This window comes from Hemitrygon akajei, chromosome 7 (assembly GCF_048418815.1).
Source record: "Hemitrygon akajei chromosome 7, sHemAka1.3, whole genome shotgun sequence".
Taxonomy (NCBI): Eukaryota; Metazoa; Chordata; class Chondrichthyes; order Myliobatiformes; family Dasyatidae; genus Hemitrygon; species Hemitrygon akajei.
Window position 1 is genome coordinate 144,458,615 of NC_133130.1, and position 14,588 is coordinate 144,473,202.

Genomic DNA, 14,588 nt, shown 5'->3' on the forward strand with positions numbered 1-14,588 from the left:
ACAGAGCCAACTCAGTATCTAAGACATCTTCAAGAAGTGATGCCTCAAGAAGGCAACATGCATCATTAAGAACCCCCACCACCCAGGACATGTCATATTCTCATTGCTGCCATTAGGATGGAGTACAGGAGCCTGAAGGCACACACTCAGCAATTCAGGAACAGCTTCTTCTCCTCTGCCATCTGATTTCTGAATGGGCATTGAACCCATGAATGCTACCTCACTACCTTTTTTATTTTTGCACTACTTATTTAACTATTTTAATATGTTAAATGTATTTAATGTATTTACATACATACACACACACACTTACTGTAATTGTTTTTTTTGCTTTATTACTATGTATTGCATTGACAGCAAATTTCACATTTGCCGGTGATATTAAACCTGATTCTGATTCGATATGGTGAACTTCACAGAAGCAATTACAGATGGAGTAGATAGAGGAATAGAAACAGAATTGGTTCAAAACTTGGCCGGCAACTTGTAATGGGAGTGCATTCATATTGTAACAGGCAGGCAATTTTCTAGTGATTACTTTCCCGAGTTTTGAAAAAAAATCTAAATCTTGTCTGTCAATATTTTAAAAGTTGTCTCATACTTGGGGAAAAAAAACTTTAAAGAACTTGATTTCTACCTGTAGGGATGAGAGCTGACCCATCTCCTCGGGAAGTGAGGTGAGTCGGTTGTCATGGAGATCGAGAATCTGAGAACAAGAAAGTGCAGAAAATCCCAAAAGATACCTCAACTCAACACTGAATACTGTACACATAACATAGTGTGCTATCGTTCAATGAATGATAACTCCGTGTTCCCCAGCACACACAATTTGATTCACTCCAACAATAACATTTAGCAAAATAGCCACAACCTTTAAGGCGCCACAAAGTAAAGGAAGCAGTGTTTCTGAACTGAAAGTGACAAACCGTGGTTATTTTCTTGAAGTAAAAGAGTCTCTACAGAGGAATTTATTGCCCATGAGAAGATTATTGGCCTTTTGAGGCCAGGTGATCCCGGCAAGTCCAAAAGATTTTGTCTGAGAGTTCCAGGAATGTAATCTAGTGTTATTGAAGGAATGGCAATACATGTCAATGTCAGAATTTCACGTAGCTTGGTAAGGGAAATTAGAGATGCCCTGTTCCCATGACTCTGCTGCAGTTTCTCTTGATGGCAAGAGAAGGCAGGTGTGAAATTAAGAAAAATACAGAGGTTAAAGACAGAATCAATCACTTATAGTCTATGCAGTCAATGGAACTGACAACCTATGTCACACAAACGCTCAACAATAAACATCCTTTTAGTAAAAGAACACACTATAACCGAATCTCCCAAACTCAATATCATGACAGCGATAATGGGGAAGCAATTTGGAAGGTAGTCAGAAACTCAACTTGGGTAACTAACTATACAAGTTTCTTGACAAATGATGGCCTGGCAGCAGGGAGAAAAATTAAGAAGTGTAACTTCACCACTCAAGAAAAGCTCTTGTACTTTCTGTGCAGGAATCAAAATCAGAACGAATCTCTTGCTTCCAAAAACCCTTCACACATTCTGCACGGTACAAGTCAAGAGTGTAATGGAGTACACTCCACTGGTCAGGATGAGTACAACACCAACAGCACTCAAGAGGTTCAGCATGGACAAGGAGAAGGCAGGTTGCTTGACTGGCACCCGCCTTGAATGCTCTATACAGTATTGCACCCTTATTCCTTAAATGGTGTTTCCCTGATTCCCTGCCTGGTACCTTTGTGCTGTTGGTGATTGGGCTTGCTGGCTGCAGCATGTTCCAGCTACAAAGTGCGCTGCAGCAACTCGCCAAGGCTTCAAACCCACATCTTCTCCCACCTAGAAGGAAAAGAGCAGCAGATAAATGGGAACAAAACTATCTGCAAGTTCCCTTCCTAATCCCACACTGTGTTGACTTTGAAACATATTCCAATTCCTTCTGCATTGTCACGTTAAAATCACGGATCTCTTTGCCAGCAGCATTGTAACTATCCAAACCATTAATCCAACAGTCCACCTCAGGGGTAATCAGTCATGGGCATTAAACTCTAACCTTACAGCATCCCTCCACCATCCCACTGAAAAATAAATGCTGACTCTCTCCTCCACATTATTGTAGAGGGAATAGCACACACACATTTAATGTACCAGTTCCACAAACGCATATTGCCAGTATTAGCAGCCACATATTTTCCCAGTCACATGGGAAGGACAGGGAAGCAAAGCACGCACATTCTCCCAGTCACAAGAGAAAGAGGGGAAAGCAAACCATGCACTTGGTATGTGAAGAGGCAAAAAAAATAAGAGAAGGGAAATATAAACAGAAAATCAAAGATCTCTCATCTCACATTTTGCGAGGCCTAAAGCCTTCACAAGGGCGTTAGAATGAATATAATCCAGGAGCAATCTTACGCGGCCGTGACCTTCAGCATTTACCTTCAGCAATGACAAATCCTGGACGTTACACGACTTGGGCTGTAGCGTTGCCAAGTGATTAGAGTGAATGATTAAAACCTGAAAAACAGAGCAGAGCAGCAAGGCTTTCAGACAAGCTGCACCTTCTTGTTAAATAAACTTGCTAATTATTCTGCTGACAGACGAGGTGAAATGGTATCAAGAAGCTACTACAGAAAACACTAACTCACGCAGTGTTCTCCGGCGCTACTGGAAGGTTCTAGATCTGATAATCATGACTCAAACCACAGAGGTACCGATAGTTACAGTCTTTGCAAAGTAGAAATTCAGCCATTAGTATGAAAATTGGACATCTCTTTCTGCTTACACAAGGACATGGTAAATCAGGAGTGGTCCTCAACATCCCATTCAGCATGGTCCCAGTTGATCTGCCCCATTCCTCAGCTCTTGGGCAAACCTGCCTCTTCTGTGACAGTCACTCTTCACCTTCAAACCTCTGATCTTTCAAAAAATATATCCCCCCTCTTTAGTTACCTCCAGTTACCTAGTCTCCACAACTCTCTGAGGTAGAGAATTCCTGTATTACATCTGATCAGAAGGGTAGAGGATCAACCCAGTACAGTTAAATGAGATTTTAACAAAGGCAGGTGTTTATTTAAAAAAACAGGTTGTAGGGTGTTTGTTTACCTTGGATAAATTTAGGACTCTCAAGAGACAGAGTAACAAGATCAACAAGCCCTGGTGTGGATTCAAATTACTTTCATACTTGTCTCCCCCCAGTTTATACCATATGCTAATCAAACCTCCTCACCTGGATGAACCTATCACCAACTCTTGCCCCACTCCTTTATACTAGTAATTTCCCCTCTATTCACGTTGAGATCACATCAGACTGAGCGTGATCTTACTACATACAGGAAGCTCGAAGGGACAAGCAACCTCTTAATTTGTGTGGTCAGTTGTACAACTCGCCGGGAATAGAACATCTTGTGTCCCACCTCGTTCTAGCTTGTGGTAATCCCTAAACCAAAGAACTGGTTAACACTCCAGTATTACTTCACAAATATGAATATTGGCCAACCCACACAGAATGCTTCAGGAACTCAGCAGGCCAGGCAGCATCTATGGAAAAAAAGCACAATCGATGTTTTGGGCCGAAACCATGAATACTGGCCACTCGGGCACGGTACCGATGGGAGAATACCATCCATGGAACAAATCCTGAGGCTTCAGGACAGAAGGTAAAAAATTGGTGAGAAATCAAATTGCTGAATGAGGGATATTACACGGTTTCACTGCACTTAGTACACGGGCTCAGACAGTAAATGCTGAGCTGAAATGTGCTGCCTATGCTGAGCTTGATACAAGAAAAAGCCAGGGGTACAGGTCATGGGTTAGAGCAGCAACTGATGAAAGTAACTTAAAATCAGCAGTGGGGAGGATAACATGTGCACAAGTAAGAGCTGACAAGACACAACATTGAATAACACAGTACACAGCAAAGCCACTTACCGTGGGGACCACAGGTACAAGAACTGAGCAATTCTCCACTTCACGCTGCCCCTCTGAGTCACCGTACTTTCAATATACTTTTTTTCAGGCATAATTCATTGCAATGCCAATGGGAAATAGTAACAGAATGGATGACTAGCCCACACTGATGACTTACAGAAAACAGCTCAAATTCTACATTCATGATTAGGATACTTAAATCCAATGAATTAATAAATTAATTTAGAACATTTTAAAGTTACCCTACATCACTCACTTCCTATAGGAGGTAATAGAAACAGCACTAAAATTTCCAGAATGGAATTGGACCAGCACTTGATAGGTTTGTTGAAGGGACAGCTGGTATTCTGCTGTGCTGTAAGGAAGCTGTGATGTGGCGACTTTAAAACCACTGGCTGGTTGGTGAACCACACAGGTTTTTACAATGTCCTTTAGGAAAGAAGATCTGCCATCTTTAGCTTGTCCGGCAACATGGGTGCCAAGTTTTCTTTCTTCCTCCTCTGCAAGAGGCAGATTTCCACCTTTGCTGATTTTAACCTCCATCTCTTCTTCAAGTTGACTGCACTCCCCTCAACTCTTCCATAACCTCTCCCTCCACATACACTCTCCTCCTAATATTCAACATCACCCCCTTTACCTTGCCGTCCCACACAGCCTTGTAACATTTATCAAGTCAATTACAAAAGTGTTTTCGTATTTTATACTAACTTTCTTCTTTCTCCTTAAACTCCTCTTCCTTTTGTCTCTCTCACTGAGAAAATAAGCTGCAAATCACCCACAATTGCATCTTTTTTAAAATCACACCTTTGGCCATACAACCGCCAGGTTCATATTTGCAATTATCACCTTTACTTTCACAACTGACGCCAAGTTCGGCAACAAATCCATTACTTTCCCTTACCTGGATGTTCCCCTTGACATACGCTTTTCTCCACCTCATCAAGCCCAAAGAGCTACATTAAATTAGGATGACGGGGGAAAAAAACTACTTTCACAGCTCATTGGTAGAGCTCATCAAGGAGTATTGAGCCCTGCATTGAATTGTCAAACTGATCACAACTACAGGGCAAATCCAAAGACAAATCTCACCTTTCCTTTGCTTCCAACTGCCCTTTTCATCAGTGATCCTCTAGGGGTACTCCATCATCATCCCAAAAGAGGTCAAGAAGATCGTTAAAACTGAAACATTCTGGCCACTTCTCTCTGTTCTTCTCACCCACTGGGTTGAACTTGCAAGTTCACCCCTTACCGGGTTCTGAACTTCCGACTTTCTCTGGTTTTCACCCTCTCCAAGTTTATCTTGAGACTGCAGGCCACCCTATTGGCTTGCTGAGGTGACGATACTTCCCTAACTGACCCTCCTCGCTAGGTTCCCATCTGAATCGTTCATATTGCTTCAGTACAGTCTTCAGCTTCTTTACATCTGCCACCATTAGCCTGTTCCTGAAAATAGATCCCATTTCTTCCTCAAAATAGGCCCTATTGCCCTTCTCCTTTTCCCCTCCAAATTCTGTGAAGACAGTTTGGAACCCTTTGTGTTGGTTCTCTTTGAATCTCTCCAGATTTCTGCCCCTGGCATGATGCCTAAACAGCTATTACTTAAGTAACTAATCAAGACGTACAAACAAGCTGGATGAACTCAGCAGGTCGGGCAGCATCCGTTGAAAGGAGCAGTCAACGTTTCAGGCCGAGACGTTGACTGCTCCTTTCAACAGATGCTGCCCAACCTGCTGAGTTCATCCAGCTTTTTTGTATGGCTTGATTTGACCACAGCATCTGCAGTGTACTTTGTGTTTACTTAAGTAACTAATGTGCCTGTGACAAATGCAGCACGGTCCCTCTGTTACCCTGCAACCTTTTTCGTGATCGATTACACAACCAATCCCCTCCGATACCAGCTGCGTCACACTTCACTCTTTTGGTTCTGTATTTTTCCATCAAAAAGATAAAAGATGTGCGTTACTTGTCACACGTACATCAAAGCAAACAGTGAAATGCATTGTTTTGTATCAAATCAAAATCAGCGAGGATTTTGCTGGAAGCCTGCAACTGTTGCCACGTTTCTAGTGACAACACAGCTTATCCACAACTCACAAATCCAAACTGTACGTCTTTGGAATCTGGGAGGAATCCCACTTGGCCATGAGGAGAATGTACAGACTCTTTACAGACAGTGGGGGGGGGGGGGGGGGGGATTGAATCCTGATGTTACAGTCCACACTGCAACAGCATCACGCTAACCACTACACGATTGTGCTGTCCCATCGACACTATCGACAACATAAAGCCAGAAAACCAGCAGCAGTGACTTCCGCTGATGTCCGGGTATCAGTCCTTGCTCCACCTCCCCCTTCCTATTTCCTAGACTGCAGTCTGGTAAAGGTATCTAGTCGTTTATTCTGTTTTTCTGCCTGAGCTGAATCAGATTATTTGCCACTTTGGCCCCAAGATGAGCTTCAGTCCATTTGGTCTAAAGCTTTCACGAGAACCCGCTGCTGAATCCATCTGCCATACTTCTACAATCGCAACACTCAGCGTGGTTCTAATCATTGTACCGCAGCAGTGATCCCCTGCCACGAGGCACATAGATAAAGAGCAGCAGCTAACAAGCTTTGTTTCAAGATGATAATCTGCCCACAACTTCAATCGACTCCCAGTGGTCTTCACTGAACGTGAATCAGACAAGCAAAGCTTGTATGTCCCCATCGCAAACATTTGCAACAGCCCAGACAGTCGTTGTGACAAAAGTTTAACTTTTATTATCAAAGTACATATATATTACTACATACAACCCCGAGATTCAGTTTCTTGTGGGCTCACCTAATAAATCTATAGAATAATAACCATAACAGAATCATAGAAACATAGAAAATAGGTGCAGGAGTAGGCCATTCTGCCCTTCAAGCCTGCACCACCATTCAGTATGATCATGGCTGATCATCCAACTCAAAACCCTGTACCTGCTTTCTCTCCACACCCCCGATCCCTTTAGCCACAAGGGCCATATCTAACTTCCTCTTAAATATAGCCAATGAACCGGCCTCAACTGTTTCCTGTGGCAGAGAATTCCACAGATTCACCACTCTCCGTGTGAAGAAGTTTTTCCTCATCTCAGTCCTAAAAGGCTTCCCCTTTATCCTTAAACTGTGACCCCTTGTTCTGGACTTCCCCAACATCGGAAACAATCTTTCTGCATCTAGCCTGTCCAATCCCGTTAGAATTTTATACGTTTCAATAAGATCCCCCCTCAATCTTCTAAATTCCAGTGAGTATAAGCCTAGTTGATCCAGTCTTTTTTTCATATGAAAGTCCTGCCATCTCAGGAATCAATCTGGTGAACCTTCTCTGTACTCCCTCTATAGCAAGAATGTCTTTCCTCAGATTAGGGGACCAAAACTGCACACAATATTCTAGGTACGGTCTCACCAAGGCCTTGTACAACTGCAGTAGAACCTCCCTTCTCCTGTACTCAAATTCTTTTGCTATGAATGCCAACATACCATTTGCCTTTTTCACCACCTGCTGTACCTGCATGCCCACCTTCGATGACTGGTGTACAATGACACCCAGGTCTCATTGCACCTCCCCTTTTCCTAATCGATGAAAGACTGAAATGAAATGAATGAATGAAAGACCTTCCAACTAGGGCGTTCGACCATGGTGCAGAAGACAACAAACTGTGCAAACACAAAAAGAAGTAACAGTAATAATAAATAAATAAATAAGCAATAAATATTGAGAACGAGATGAAGAGTCCTTGAAAATGAGTCAATTGACTGTGGGAAAATTTCAGTGATGGGGCAAGCAAAATTGAGTGAAGTTATCCACTTTGGTTCAAGAGCCTGTGCCTGAACGTGGTGGTAAGAGACCTGAGGCACTTGTACCTTCTTCCTGATGGCAGCAGCGAGAAGACCATAAGACCATAGAAACAGAATTAGGCCATTTAGCCTATCAGGTCAGCTCTGCTATTTTGTCAAGGCTGACCCATTTCACTCTCAGCATGTTCTGAATGGTGGTGGGGGGGGGGGGGGTATCTGATGATGGATACTGGTTTCCTGCAACAGCATTTCATTCAGATGTGCTCAATAGTTTGGAGGGCTCAACCCGTGACGGAGTGGCCCATATCCACCACATTTTGTAGGATTTTCCATTCAAGGGCATTGGTGTTTCCATACCAGGCTGTGATGCCGCCAGTCAATATACTCTCCAGCACATATCAATGGAAATCTGTTGAAGTTTTAGATGTCACACCAAATCTCTACAAACTCTTAAGGAAGAAGTGGCACTGCCTTGCTTTCTTTGTGATTGCACTTATGAGGTGGGCCCAGGACAGTCTTCTGAAATAATAACAACTAGGAATTTAAAGTCTCTAACCTCTCCATCTCTGATCTTCTAATGAGGACTGGCTCATGGACCTCTGGTTTCCTCCTCGAGGTCAATAATAATCTCCTTGGTTTTGCTGACAGTGAGTAAGAGGTTGTTATTGTGGCACCACTCAGCTAGGTTTTCAATCTCCCTCCAAAATGCTGATTGATCACCACCTTTGATTTGGCCTGCAACAGTGGTGTCATCAGCAAAGTTGAATGTGACATTGGAGCTGTGCTTAGCCACACAGTCATAAGCGTAAAGCGAGTAGAGCAGGGGGTTAAACACACAGCCTTGTGGTGCACCTGTGATGATGGAGATCATGGAAGAGTTGTTGTTGCCGATCTGAGCTGACTGGGGTCTGCAAGTGAGGAAATCCAAGATCCAATTGCACAGGGAGGTATTGAGGCCAAGGTCTTGGAGCTTATTGATTAGTTTAGAGCGGATGCTGGTATTGAATCCTGAGCTATAGTCGATAAGGAGCATCCTGATGTATGCATCTTTGCTGTACAGAAGTTCCAGGGTTGTGTGAAGAGCCAATGAGATAGCATCTGCTGTAAACCTGTTGCTCCAGTAGACAAACTGTTGTTTCTCAGGCAGGAAATGATGTGCTTTATCATCAACCTCCCTTCATCACTGTGATATATGCTACTGTGCAAAGTCAGTGAAGTACAAACCTGGTGGGATACTGTCAATGACCACCTATAATTCAATGACCAGAATTGCAGATGGACACCTGAAGGGTTAGTGCTTCACACTGACTTCAACTGAGGCTACCCAGTTCCACCTTCAGAACATCACCCAATACTGTTGCCAATTCAGCTTGTTCAGAGCTGACATCTTAAATCGTGCCTTTAGATTACTATGCTGAGGTTACAATAAGATGCAAGAAAAATAAACAAACAGCAGAGCAGCAATTGGGCATGGCTGTGTAGCCACAGAGATTGGCATCAACACATTTGCTGTGACTGGGCAGAAGTTATATACTGTGTTACAAAGGTGAAGCAACTCTGAGGGGCTGAAGGGTACAAAGTCGCCCCCTCCTTTTTGAGAATCGCAAGATCGCTATTATTTCGGGTCTGAGACCCAGGAAATGAGAGAGAGACACACAGGATACACAACCAGGTGGAATGTCTCCTGACATAAGCGGAACGGAACCACTGATTACTGCCATTGTCTCTTGGAGAAGGAATTGTGTATTGAGTACTGTACTATTTATTGAAACCCCTCAGGGGTCAACCAGAGTGGTCTGGTTGAGGGATTGCATCATCCCAACCTGATTGACATCTGAGACCCCGTGAGTAAGGATAAAAGAGGGGTCTGGGGAACACCCCTTTAGATGCACCAGGAGAAACGCTAGAAATCCTGTGACAGCGTTTTATAGCGAAAGCCGGTGGGGGTTCATGTGCGTCCTCCCTTGCCTGGGTGGCGGGCTCACCACGGAAGAACGGTTTAGCTAAAGGAGAGGTCACAATTGAACGGCCATGACAACGAGACACCTGACGGATCGAAATCATAAAGGAAGGTTGGCAAAACCCGTAGCGGTAAATGTTCCCATTCTCTTTCTCTCTCTCTCTCCAACAATTGCAACACAGCGACAACCAAAAAGACGGCAGCTTGTGTGAACTGCAGTGAACTTTATATTTCCATCGGACAATACATTATCCCCTAGACAACGATAGAGCTTGTTTCTTATTGATTATTATTATACCCGCATTTTTAGGTTTAGTATTGACGACGTATATTATCTGTATATTTGCATTGATATTATTTTTGTGTATTTTTACTAATAAATACTGTTAAAAATAGTATCATCAGACTTCAACGGACGTCTCTATCTTTGCTGGTAAGTCACCCAGTTACGGGGTTCGTAACAACGGCCACTCGACAAAGGCAATAGCCAATATGTTATAGAAATGGGTATATCATTTTTGACGCTGGAGTAGAAGGAAGAAATATGCAAAAACAAAAAGGCATGAAGTGAAGAGGAGAGGGAGACCTTGCATACGGTAGGAGACATGGAGAGTAGGTACCAGAGTGGGGTGCGAGCAGGTACCAGGGGTGGGGGGGGGGGGGGGGGGGGGGAGGGGAGCAGGACTCTCTCAGGCATCAGGTGGAAGAGAGTGAGTACATGTAGAAACTCTTACCTTCTTCTGCAGGACTCTGCACATGGAAAAGACGCTGGCTGGAATCTGGTAACACAACATTTGAAAAACAAATAGTATCACTGCAAAATCCCATTCAAGTAACATTAAAAATGTATTATGCACTGATCAGACCATGTAAATCAGCCGCAATTCATTCTGCTGTTGGCCAGCCAGTGCCTGCAGCTGGAGATTGTGCTTTGACTGTAGATTCAAGCTCCAGGCAGCTGATTAGAACGAGAAAACTACCTTTACCAACATCTCATTTGTTTATTGAAATACCGTGCAAAATAGGCCCTTCTGGCCCTTCGAGCTGTGTCACCCAGCCGTCCCCCAATTTAATCCCAGCCTAGTCAGGGGACAATTTACAATGAACAATTAACCTACCAACCGGTAGGTCTTTGGACTGTGGGAAGAAACTGAAACACCCAGAGGAAAGCCAGGTGGTCACGGGGAGAACGTAAAAGCTCCTTGCAGGCAGCAACACACACAAAATACTGGGGGAGCTCAGCAGGCCAGGCAGCATCTGCGGAAAAGAGTACAGTCGACTTTTTGGCCCGAAACCCTTCGACGTATTGCTCGGATTTCCAGCATTTGCAGATTGTGACTCCCTACAAGTGGCGGTGGGAATTGAACGCCGGTCGCCTGTACTGTAAAGCGTTGTGCTAACCACAATACTACCGGGCCACCCCAACGATGAAAGTCTGCCTCATCTTCATATTTTACTCCAAACTTACAGTGGTCTGCAGGAGGGATGGAAAAAGAGCTCAAGAGAAAGGAAGAGTCCTACAGATTCTTTGTTAGATCTATATCTAGTGTACTGTTACCCAGCTGCTACAGATAACTTGTAATGTCTATATCTGGCTCATCATCTCATCTCATCCATTATAATACATGCCAAATCTCTGTTCAGCTGCAACTGCTACATCTCAGCTTCCTTTCAAGTGGACCTACACTTGAAAGTCTGTTCTGAAGGAGACTACTCACTCAATATGGCCTCAGTGCTCGATGGCGGCAATCCTGACTCCACTTCCTACCTCTGAATCAGGAAGCTACAGGTCAGCTCTCACTCTGCGACTCACGCTGACACTCATTGTACGGTGTTACTGCAAGTAGAGGCAGGAGATGCCATCTTTCAAAGCAGTTAAGATCTTAAGTTGTTATTTTCTGCTCTCCCAGGTGAACGGAAAGGATTCCATGTCACTACTCAACAGAGCGCTGGAAAATTGTCTCAACAAAATTCACCTTCAAGTAACCTGATAATCAAGTAAACTGCTCTTTGCAGGAGCACAATGTGTGGTAAGACTAATGGGTGAAACGACTGAAAGGCAAGTTGTCCTAGAGAATTGAGTAGACTGTGTATTAATGCAACTCCACCAACGCAGAGGGTCGTAGAAACATAGGAAGCCTACAGCACAATACAGGCCCTTCGGCCCACAAAGCTGTGCTGAACATGTACTTACTTTAGAAATTACCTAGGGTTACCCATAGCCCTCTATTTTTCTAAACTCCATGTACCTATCCAGGAGTCTCTTAAAAGACCCTATCGTTCCGCCTCCACCACTGTCACCAGCAGCCCATTCCACACATTCACCACTCTCTGCGTAAAAAACTTATCCCTGACATCTCCTCTGTTTCTACTTTGAAGTGCCTTAAAACTGTGCCCTCTCGTGCTAGTCATTTCAGCCCTGGGAAAAAGCCTATGACTATCCACACGATCAATGCCTCTCATCATCTTGTACACTTCTATCAGGTCATCTCTCATCCTCTGTCGCTCCAAGGAGAAAAGGCCGAGTTCACTCAACACATTCTCATAAGACATGCTCCCCGATAGTTTACAAGATTTACAACATCTTTGTAAATCTCCTCTGCACCTTTTCTATAGTTTCCACATCCTTCCTGTAGTGAGGTGACCAGAACTGAGCACAGTACTCCAAGTGGAGTCTGACCAGGGTCCTATATAGCTGTAACGTTACCTCTTGGCTCTTGAACAGAATCCCAAATCACCGGGTCAGTGCCTAGTTGTCTAATGGAACCAGCAGTTTCATCCACAAGGGCTGATTACGGTGACAGCTTACCTCAGACAGCTCGCACTTTGAGATGTCCAGGATGTCATCTGCACCGGCTTCTCGGGCCTGTTGAAGGGGGAAGAAAAGTGTTATATCTAGAGCATATTCAAATTTTGCCCATGTTGCAGACGACACGAATGCTAGCACACAGCACGAAGATCGTTCCTCAAACCTTGATGAAGCATTTGTTGAGGGGAGATGTCAGAGGTAGGTTGTTTTTTACAAACACAGACTGTGGTGGGTGCCTGGAATACACTGTGATGCCTCAATCACTTCACCAGGAAGAGCAGTACCAGAGACTGCGGTGGAGGGCACGATGCAAGGCGGGACGTAGAGGTTTTGCTGGCTGGGCAGAATCTACTCCCTCCTTGGCATTACAGGGGTGGGCGAGGCGGCAAAGAGCCATCAGAACCATCACAGAGGCTGCTGGGACACAAGCCAGGACCTGATCAACCCTGGCTGGGTCGCCTGGGGGAGACTGAACCTGAAAACACCCGATGACCCCAGGTTACATGACTGATGATACATCCCAGTGCATCCTAGCATGTATCTCAGCATCACTCCACCCTGATGGAAGTAAACAGCTATTCTATACATTCTTACAGTGTCGCTGCAATATTGGACAATGATATAATTATTACCAATCAGGCAAACAGTGAGAAATCCTGCACACGGCTTGAGCACTGTCAAAGGCGGAGAAGCTGAATATTCAAGAAAGAATTGCCAGTTCATGGCTGAACTGGTAAACGCTGTATTACTCTAGCAGTCAGGGTTAAGTTACTGGGAGTAATTTGTAACCATGGCAGCACAGAAGGCGACTGGCAGATAAGCTTAGCTGACACGGATGGATTTAAATTTGCAGCCCGATCCAGAAAATGGACAGGAAGCGACTGCGGCGGCCACTATCGCGATCAGACGTAATTCACAGCGTTTTAACAATACTCCCCGTTAAAGCCGGCGCTTGGTTTTGTTTTGATGGAAGACTTCCCTTGCTAGAGAAAGGAAGAATGTTCACAGGTTGTTGTCAGGGAGGAGATTCGAGAGATTTAATGATTAAGCGTCAGGGAACCGGGGAGGGGTGTGGGGTAGGGAAACAACCCAACCACCTCCTTCCCCCCCGGAGCAAACTTCCCAGGGAGGGATCAGGAGGATAGTCTGATGTGGAAAGTGGGGAGCCCGAGCCCTCGGGCCCCGCTGCTTTGCTCACCAGGCACATCTGATACTCCAGGCGTTTCCGCGCCTCTTCATTCTGCTTCTTTCTCCGGGAGAAGAGCATCATCTCCGGGCCCTGGGACTGCAACACCTCGGCTCCGCCTTCCGTCTCCCGCCGCTCCTCCAATGCCGACAAGCGGGCCACCGACGGACAAGAGCGGCCTCGCCCTCCGGCGGGCGGAGAGGGAGGCGCAGCGGGGACCTCCCAGACTCGCGGCGTGACGGCTGCAGACCTCCCTCGCTTTAGTGGAATTAATCCATGGCATTAAAAAGGTTAGGAGCCCCCGCTGTGGACACTGGGAATCTAAAACAATTGCTGGAAATACTCTCCACAGATGCTGCGTCATTAGCTGCTGAGTATTTCAAGGCATTTCCCTTCTTATGTTACACAAGACAATCTGAGACACCGCGATCCTTATCTGCCAACTGCAACCAGAAAATCACAGGAGCAGAGAATCATAGAACATTTACAAAGCAGGAGGCCATCTGGCCCATCACGTCAAAAAAGAACTACCCAACTTAGTCCTTATCTGCAAAGCACCTGATTCAGAGCTCTTACCACAATTCAGATATGGTTTATATTTGTTAGTGTGGTCCAAGTTACAAGGTTTCACTGCTATAAGTATTGATGAAGTGTCTTGGCTGGAAACGTCAAATGTTTATCCCTCTTCACAGACGCTGCCTGACCTGCTGAGTTGCTCCAGCGTTGTGTCTGGATTTCCAACATCTGCAGAATCTCTTTTCTTCATCAACGTATGTCCCCTCTCTCCCTTCCAAACAAAACAGACATAGGTTATACTTTATTTATAACTATAAACTTCCAGTCCTGACAGTATCCTTGCAAATCACTTCTGCACTCTTGTGA

At 44.7% G+C, this 14,588-nt stretch overlaps 1 protein-coding gene across 6 annotated transcripts in view; it reads right to left on the reverse strand.

Moving 5' to 3' along the window:
• The window catches only part of lrsam1 (leucine rich repeat and sterile alpha motif containing 1), a 55,633-nt gene extending 41,548 nt beyond the window's left edge, over window positions 1–14,085 (reverse strand). Inside the window, exons 1-5 of one of the 6 annotated variants that reach the window (XM_073052187.1) lie at window positions 13,719–14,085; window positions 12,521–12,577; window positions 10,446–10,490; window positions 2,443–2,520; window positions 638–706 (exon numbers count right to left, since the gene is read on the reverse strand). In XM_073052187.1, the coding sequence (XP_072908288.1) occupies window positions 638–706; window positions 2,443–2,520; window positions 10,446–10,490; window positions 12,521–12,577; window positions 13,719–13,790 (321 nt within the window). In that variant the 5' untranslated portion in view covers window positions 13,791–14,085. The other 5 variants (XM_073052185.1, XM_073052186.1, XM_073052190.1 and 2 more) reach the window with 5 other exon arrangements.
• Between the last annotated feature and the right edge of the window lie 503 nt (window positions 14,086–14,588).